The 9,376-nt window shown below is 37.6% G+C and overlaps 1 protein-coding gene across 4 annotated transcripts in view; it reads right to left on the bottom strand.

The window, feature by feature from the left end:
* Positions 1-9,102, bottom strand: part of Argl (Argininosuccinate lyase) — a 35,177-nt gene extending 26,075 nt beyond the window's left edge. Inside the window, exons 1-2 of one of the 4 annotated variants that reach the window (XM_074182513.1) lie at positions 8,799-9,102; positions 2,654-2,934 (exon numbers count right to left, since the gene is read on the bottom strand). In XM_074182513.1, the coding sequence (XP_074038614.1) occupies positions 2,654-2,845 (192 nt within the window). In that variant the 5' untranslated portion in view covers positions 2,846-2,934; positions 8,799-9,102. Of the gene's footprint in view, positions 1-2,653; positions 2,935-2,990; positions 3,036-8,798 lie in introns of those variants that run through there. The other 3 variants (XM_074182512.1, XM_023160252.2, XM_074182514.1) reach the window with 3 other exon arrangements.
* Between the last annotated feature and the right edge of the window lie 274 nt (positions 9,103-9,376).

The following is a 9,376-nucleotide window of genomic DNA, read 5'->3' on the forward strand; positions in this document are numbered from 1 at the left end:
CCTGATTTCTGGCAGCAGTTCTTCAGTTGTCAATGGTTAACGTGCTCTAGGTAGGCCTTCCATACCGCAGCTCAAGATGCTTTACAAGTTAGTCATAGTCTTCCTGTTCCTGAGCCGTGAGGGTTTGCAGAATGTTCGTTGCTTCTCCACGCAACGCCAATGTTGATGCTACCGCCTTTTCTCCTGCATTCTATCCATTGACTCTGGCCGCAGCTTCAAATTGTCGGCGGTAATTTGTCCAAGGAGTTTTCCCGTCGAACTGGGGCGACTTCATGGAGAGTTTTCCTGGTTCAGGACTGACTTCGACATCTTTCAGTTCCGGAATTGAGTTTTCGGTAACCGTTTCTGTGGGGTGGACAGACGATTTGGTTTTGCAACTTGCTAATTGTTTCCTTCATCTTGCTGATTTCTGTCTCAAATCTGTCTTTGATTTCATCGCCTAATTTTTCTTTCATTCTCTTTATTTCTGCCCCTATTTCATCTTTGATCACACCTTTGTTTTCTCTCTGTCTCGATGGTAACTATTTTTTCTTCGAGTAGACTCGCCACACCACAAAGTTCTTTCTTTGAGCCTTCTGCATTTTCTAGACGCTTCTCCCCCAAGCTATTCGAATTCTATAGAAATGTATCTTCCAAATTTTTCGAATATTCCAGAAGCTTCGCCTCCAGGCACTTCGAATTTTTCAGAAGCTTCTCCTCCAGACTTACCGAAAATCAAGTTATTCCATAGTCTCTTCTGGAGTACTGATTTCTTTCCGGAAGAATATAGCTCTCCCTCCTCCAATTCTTGCTTCAATTCGGCGACTTTCAAGTTCACTAGGCACACTTTTCTTGAACACATTTTGTCTCTTATTGTCTATTTTTCACAAAACTCAATACGTCCACTTATTTTAATCGAGTCCGAAACACTTATGTAATTTCACAAGTCTATTTTTCGCGAGAAAAGGTCTATCAGTTTATGTTTCCGTAGTCCGGTACTGTCCACTTCGCGAAACACATTGAATCACCAGTCTCTACGCGAATAAATAGTCTTATAGTCAATTTCACCGTAATACAGAGTGCCCACCAAGCGCTCACAAATTTATTTTAAAAATCCACTTCTGATAACCGATTGTAACGAATTAAAGAATTAACTGTCTCAAACAAATTTATTTTTAACAATATTTCACTATCACAACTAATTTATATTCAACACTTAACAACTAACGTTTAATTTATCATTTTCTGTTCGAATTCTTTATTTAAACGCACGATTCGCTTTCTGAATACAGACTGCCGCTCTGGACTAGAAGTGGCCTTTTCATATCGGCAACGATCGGCAACGATCTATACCTTTCGCGGTGGTTCGCGATGAGGCATGCGTTTGCTGGCTGAGATATCGGTCAGGGCCGGCTTCAGATTCGTTACAGTACATTAGGCAAATCTTTGATTGGTTTCCAGGTATTGCCGTGGTCTTTAATTATAATCTCCAAACGTTTCGACTGCAACAGTCATCTTCAGTGTTGATGTGTCAACTGAAACTGAATCTCTCATTTCTGCCATCCCATTTATAGTATTTTTTCGCACAATTTCACTAATAGCAAGTTCTCGCATACTTCCCGCGCGATTTGGATGACTTGGCGTCGTTTTGGTGCTTTTCAATGCTGTGTACCAGATCTTTGGTAAGTACGTTATCTCTTCCTTTCTGTTGAAGTTCTCTTGGTGTTTGTGTATTTCTATGGCTTCTAAATAAATTCTTGTAGAAAAATGATTCAACGTTGCAAGCCTCTCAGTATTTTCGAAAAGGATCTTTTGTTCACCGTCGGACAGTGCATGTTCAGCGACTGCAGACTTCTCGGTCTGTCCCAACTGGCAACTCCGCTTGTTCTCCACCAGGCGGATAGCAATGATTCTTTTCGTCTGACCGATATAGACTTTACCAGATTCATGGAATCCTGTAAACTCCCGCTGATTTGAATGAGTCTCTGCTGTTTTTTGCTGATCTCAGATACTCCGATATTTTCTTCGTTGGTTTGAAGACGGTGTTAATTTTCTCCTTCTTTGACTAATAACACGCTCCGCCTAATCTCCAGAAGTTGAAAATTTATTGGGCTACCCATAAGAAGTAGCAGAGAGTAGCATTCTCGACTGCTACAAGGCTCTCAACTCAGTTTGGTAGGACTACTTTTTTCCATTACTGCCACCATCTATAAATGCTTTTGGATGCGCTTTCAAAACCAAAATTTTGGATACACCCCTGTGTGTGCATTTTGAATATAATTTGATAGGAGGTTATATTTTTGTTTATATATATATATATATATATATATATATATATATATATATATATATATATATATATATATATTTGTATTTTGTTAAACATAAATATGAGCAACAATTTTATCGTATAGAAAAATAACAAAACGATAATATAGTGTAGAGAGACAAAGATTATGATATTTCACTAATTCGGAATAGACTTCACGAATGAATCTTATTTTCTGATATAAGTCATAATTCATCGACATTGATTTATTCAGTTTCACCTGAAATTAGATTTGAAGGGATTAGGTTCAAGGAAACATTCCATAAAGATTATATTTCTACAATCATACTTGGTAAGATTTTTATATACTCGTATGTATACTTTGTAATATAAGTACCTATGTACCTTCAACCTCCTCTCATTAGCGGTATGAATATCCTCGTCTCCAGTTTTTATTTCGAAATCGCCAGTCTTCCATTCTTTTTTAACCATATCCAAACCCCTACATATTTCTTCTGTTTCCTTAGTAGTTAATAAATTTATTTTTCTCAGAGCTTCGGCATAAGCTTTACTGCCTTCAATATCTTCTTCGAACATGCGACTATCCAAAGCGATGGAAGAGTTCAACTTTTCCAAACTAGCATTAGTAGATTCCGAAAATCTGCCACCCAAAGTTTGTCGTTTTTCTAAAAATCATATTTAGTTAAATACCTCTGACATAACATAACGAGGGTTACTCAACGGATAACATACAATGTAAAAAATGTTAAATATGTCAAGCATATTCCATATCGATGACAGCCGTGTCATAAATAGTTGCAAGTAAGCCTACTAGATGTAAATTGAATATAATTGGTATATGGAAATTCAATTCCATCTAAAGATCAATTCATTGCCAAGGCCTTGTCAGTATAAATATCAAAATTAATAAATGATAAATAAAATATGATGATATGGACAAAGAGGAATATTTTAGCGATACCGCAATATTCAATACATTACGGATTATGAAAATACCATTATTTCAGAAATTGAAAAAAATTCTTACAAACATGTATTTCTTGAAAATTTATACATATTAATTCAATAGACTCCAAATTAAATGAGTAGCGATAACTAAATCAAAAAAATCAATGAATTGTAAAAAAATAGATTTTTATAAACAAGATTTCATATTAAAAAGAGAAATGAAAATTTATATGTTTTTACCACTTTTATTTGTAACTAACGTTACTGCAGTTTCGTCCTATATGGACATTCTCAAACTTTTTGTATAAGTCTCCTACCACGTAGTAACGTTTACATCCATCAATTTATTGAAAGATTTCATATGCTCTAACAAAATGAACATTTTTCTCTGTAGTTGATGAAGAATACAGTATGTAACCCAGTATTGACATAAGTTATTCTGATAAAGAGGTAAAGTGCGACGAGCATATCATATCATATAAATTGTATAATATAATAAATTGATGGGTTTGATTTAATTCTGAGTTTATTTTCTGAGCATGTAAATAAAAGTTGGTTTTCAATAATTTTTTCTTACTATCAATTCATCAATCTAAAATAAAAGTGATTGTTGTGTTGTTTTTTATTCACATTTCAGAACGTTTTATGTCAATTTGATTGCTTCAGTTGGTTTCAACTGAAGATAAGCGTCAACTTTGGAAGTCTGGAGCCTTGCTACCTAGACTCTACGGCCTTCCTAAGAATCATAAGTTAAACCTTCCACTTTGTCCAATATTATTAACGTCATTGGTTCACCTACTTATCCTCTTGCCTAAAAACCCTATTGCAACCATACGTAAAAAAAAGGAGAATCTTACATCAGGGACTCATCTAACTACATCGATGAAATAAGTATCTAGTTTGGTCCATCAGCCAAATTATATTCTGGTTAGTTCCGATGTCGTTTCTGTCTTCGCTATTGTTCCAGACAAGGACACCTTGGATTAGATCAAACACATTTTCTTAGGAGACATCACTGCCTTTTTTGACCCTATTTACACCATCACATGATACCTTAATAAAAGGATTTAGACGCTATGAGAATTTCTCTCAACTCTGTGGTTGCAAATGGAAGTTTTTGAGAAGAAACCATTCAGCAACGCCAGTGGCGGATTTACCAGCAGGCTGCGTAGGCTTGAGCCTAGGGCGGCAAATTTTGGGACAGATTTTTTTGCCACATCATGAAATCAAAAAGATTTTGGCATGACGGTTTTCTGATGTCTTACAGATAGAAGTCTGCAACAAATTTTGACGATGGCTTTCCTCCTCTCACGAATTGTTTGAGCGAAAGAAGCTTTTCTTGTCTGAAAAGGTAAAAAAATATCTGAGATCGACCTTGAGCCAAGAAAAATTGAACGCCTTTTCTTTGCATAGACTCAGAATTAATGAACAAGATTACTTATGACGAGATTATCGATGATTTTGCCAACAGAAGTTATTGGAACGAACTTTTATAACTTGACTGAGTTCATTTTTTCAACTTTTCAGGAGTGCAATAAAGAATATTTACCAACTGTACTTTATTGTGTAAGTAGGAAACATTACCCCGCTCGTAAATGATTGAGCTTTGATTAACTCAAAGATATACCCAAAAAGTATTTCACCTACGATATCAAGGAAATTGTTGGATTGTTAAAAAATGTAAGGCATGACAATTGTTGAGGCAAGGGCGGCAAAAACTGTACAGCCTTCACCTTAAAAATTTGTAAATCCGCCACTGAGCAACGCTCCATCAAAACTAACCTGTTGGTTCCACTATGTTGATGAGAGTTTTGTTATTTCGAGCCACGGGAAACAAGCATTAGAACAGTTTTTACGTCACATCAACTCATTTCATCTCCTCATCCAGTTCATGAAGGAAAAGGAATAAGAAGGTAAAATACCATTTTTGGACGAACTGGTTAACAAAAAAACTTGAAGGAGAATTCCGTCATCCAGACCAATCTATACAGGTCAATAGTTTAACAGCACAAGATATCAAACGTACCCTACACCCCACGGTCTATTGGCCATTCACAAGTCAACTAATCAACTACGCAACACTATCAGATCGGCCAAGGACAAAAAAAGCCTGGTATTACAAGATTCCTTGTTCTCGTCGCTTGGTTCACATCGGAACTACCAAACGCAGCATCATCACCACGATTGAAGAATACAAGCTTAGCTGCAAGGAGAATGAAGAAAGTTTTTAGGAAGTGACATGGAAACCATGCCCGCCTATACACGGCGAGCAAGGAATAGTCTACACGGATCAGAAGAAAGCGGAAGCATTTGCTGACAATTTCGCAAGAAAGTTCAGAGAAAATGTTGTCTCGTTCACGAACGAAGTAGAAGAAATCGAAAACCGAGTCGACGACACGGTACGAAGGATAAGACGGCAACGAAAGGAAAATGCGTAACACGGATGGCACCGACATCTCCCGAGGAAGTGAAAGGCATCGTAAGGTGCCTAGCCACTCGAAAAGCCCCAGGCTCGGACCAAATTCCAAACCGGGCACTGAACACCCTACCAAAGAAAGGTATAGCGGCAATGATGAATATCATTAACGCTATACTCAAATTACAACATTTTCCATACCCGTTCAAAGAGGCAACGGTCATTCACATTCCGAAGTCAAATAAGAATCATATATTTCCAGAAAACCATAGGCTGATGAGCTTAACCCCTTCCATAAGCAAAGCGGCAAAACGAGTCATCTTGAAAAGACTAAAAGACCAAACCAGCGAACTGGGAATATTGCCAGATGAACAGTTCAGTTTCAGATCCGAACATTCGACAGAGCTACAAGTCCTGAGGGTAGTAGACTATGCGACAGGAGGTTTCAACCTCAGCAAAGGATACCACACCGGAGCGATATTCCTAGAGTTTGGCACAACAGACTACTAGCAAAATTGAGCTACCCGAAACAAATGATAAGACTGATTGAATCTTTTCTAGCTGCCGGCGATGTCGCTGGAGAGTAGGACAACTCTCCACCATGCGATTACTGGAAGCAGAAGTCCCACAAGGTGCAGTCCCTTTGCAACATCTCTTCTCGGTATACACAGCAGACGTGCCCAAGCCTGAGAACAACTTCAACAAGTTGGCACTCTACGCGGACAACACAGCTCTACTAACGAGATCAACTAGCCATGTGCAAGTTACCAGATACTTGCAACAGCAAGGCGATAGATTAGAGGAGGAATTTGAAAAATTAGTAGAAACCCTGACAAGTCAGGCGATACTGTTCACCCGGAGGATGGTTCACCCGGAAGGAAACGTCATCTTCAACGGACAAGAGATTCTGTAGACCAACAAAGCGAAATACCTGGGAGTTACTCTCGACTGAAGACTAACGTTTAGGGCCCACGTACGGCAGAGACTAGGGCTGGCGAGAGCCGCCCGACAAAACCTATATCTGATCATAGGTCACAGAAGCAACATGAGACTCCACGTAAAACTGCTACTAATCAAGTCCGTACTACCCGAATCATCCTGTATGCCTGCACTGCCTGGGGCCAGTGCGCAGCGACATACAAATGCAGTATCCAGACGTTTATGAACGCTTGCCTGCGAGCCGCCGTAAACGCTTTGAGATACATACCATCATATACCGGGATCTGGACCTAAACATCCACTACGTAGACGCGTATATGAGAGATAACTCAGAAAACGTGTTCGAAAGAGTTCGATCACACACCAGTCCAGCGCTGCGCGATCTACATGAAGCTCTCAACAGGCACCTAAAGGCTGACTTTCGACCGCAGTAGATCAGATGTCAATCTTGCTGAAGTGCCCATCAGCAGGTTGAGGTCCACACAGGATGAGAGGGGGTGAATGGACGACATTCTAGCTTCTGCACACAGTAACCGTGTGGGGAAGATTTTATCTCAGGGCACACAACCCAGGGGGGCATGGGGAGGGCGGATATTTTATTCTCTTTAATCATTTCATATGCGAAAAATAACAAGCTGACACGAAACAACCAATATGTTACTTGTGAAACCAATAGATACAAAACAACCCTCAAATAAGGATTGCGAGCTAAGGATAAAGGAGGTCTTGCCTTTCAACACCCGATTCATAAAAAAATCTGTTTTTCCGTTAATCAGCTATCGCCCCCATACGAACGACAACTCTCAGAAGTTGAAAAACTTGTGCGAGCTAAGGACTAAAGAGGTCTTACCTTTTAACGTGTGATTCCTAACACGGTTGCAGAATCATCTCAGCTTCAAACAGATAAATTATCTCGAGAAAAATATCTGGTCGAGGCGGGAATCGAGCCCGCGACCTTCCGATCGAGAGTCGGGCGTACTACCACCGCGACCAATTCCACAATTAGCTCGGTAAAAGGTAAATAATATGTATATTCAATAAATATAAAACATGAAAAATGAGCAACAAATACTCAAAATAATCACAAAATTATCGAAATACTTCTCAATACTAACATACTCTTTACTTTTGAATGATCTGTAATACGTTTCAAATCATTATCAAAGTCAGAACAAATGTATTTCAGACTAATACTTTTTGAATATATTCGCGTCATAAAAGTGGGCTTCTCTTGATGCGAAAACTTTTGGAAAAATTTTGAAAGAAAAAGGTGCATAACTCTATCATTGATATGAAAAACTTCAATTCTCCACATTGAAAGGGAAGATATTTTCAGGAAAGATTAGTTTCTGGAAAAAAGCATTTTTGCTATCCACTTCTCCATCTTTATACCGAAGATAGGAAGAAAGCAATCAAGTTTAAAATAAACTTTTGACAACGATGAATAAATCATGTACAAAAATTTTCTTCAGATAGAAACTAGAAAAAAAATCCCCTTGAAACAACTTCTTTCGAATGAACATTGAAAACACGAAAGGAACGTCCTTTCAAAACTACATACGAACATTATACGGAAATTACTTTTTCCTCATTTAGTCTGTTCCCCATATATTTGTTGTGGAATTGAAACGAATATCTTTCACAGAAAAACTACACAACCTGATAAATGAAAAAGTATTGATATAAAATTTCATTAACATGGACATCATGGTGTACTTCTCGATGTTACGGATTGAAAATACTGTTTTCCAACACCTTTCCCACCAAATGTGGGAAACTTTCGTTGGACGGAAGAAAGCAATTAATTTAAAAATAACCTCTTAACAAAGATGTATAGATCAAGTACCTACAGAAGTTTTTCAGATAAAGGAAAAGGGCTCCCTCAAGGAAATTATCATACGTTAAACGAAATCACTCTCATTCCTAACAGATTTCGTAATCTTCAAAAAAATATTATTTAATTTCTATTTCTTCTGATATTCATTCAAATACAGCATGTTTGTGAATTCGGCAAAGTTTACTTTTTTGTATCTGTAATTGTTTCATTTATCACAATTTCATTAGTTAAAGGCAATATAGACTGCTCAACGAGCAGTACGAGTCCGACTCTGTACAGATGGAAATCAGAAAGAACTGAATTTTCTTAAAACAAAATAATGGGCGCTGTGCCAGATTCAATTTATTAGTTTCATAAGCAAAAAAAAATAACAAGGAAACGTAACTTACCTCCATCATACGAATATTTTTCATAAGAACTGAAACACACACAGACAGAAGTTACAATACAAATGTTTTCTTCTATACTATCACTAATACTCGGGTTTGTTTGCTCTGTCAAAAGTTGAACAAATAAAAATATGAGATGAGAAACCACATGAAATGATACGTAACCATCAAGCAAGGTCCATGTTAAAAACAAATGACTTGTTTGAAGTGATTCTAGACGTAAACAATTTAAAAGCGAAGTTCTATAACAAGAGAATTCACCATTAGACCGTGAACTCAGCGAATGCAAAAAAAGCCACAGATGTGCTGAAAAATCGAGAATACACTTCTTGATCAAAGCAATGGTAAACTATAAAGCAAAGTAGAGCGTGATAAACAAATGAAATGGAATGTTTGACTGTGGTTGAATGATATAAATTTGTACATTGCATACAAAATACATTGCATAACAAATACTAGGGCCGAAATATTCAGATGAGTTAATTGAACGTAATATAAAAATATGATAATTGAATAATGAGTATGAGAGTAAGTATACAGTGCGGACGTAAACAGTCTCCTTCCTCTCAGCTTTTGAA

The sequence above is a fragment of the Leptinotarsa decemlineata genome, unplaced genomic scaffold (genome assembly GCF_025532065.1).
Source record: "Leptinotarsa decemlineata unplaced genomic scaffold, Ldec_3_MD MMD2_tig00026328_RagTag_RagTag, whole genome shotgun sequence".
Taxonomy (NCBI): Eukaryota; Metazoa; Arthropoda; class Insecta; order Coleoptera; family Chrysomelidae; genus Leptinotarsa; species Leptinotarsa decemlineata.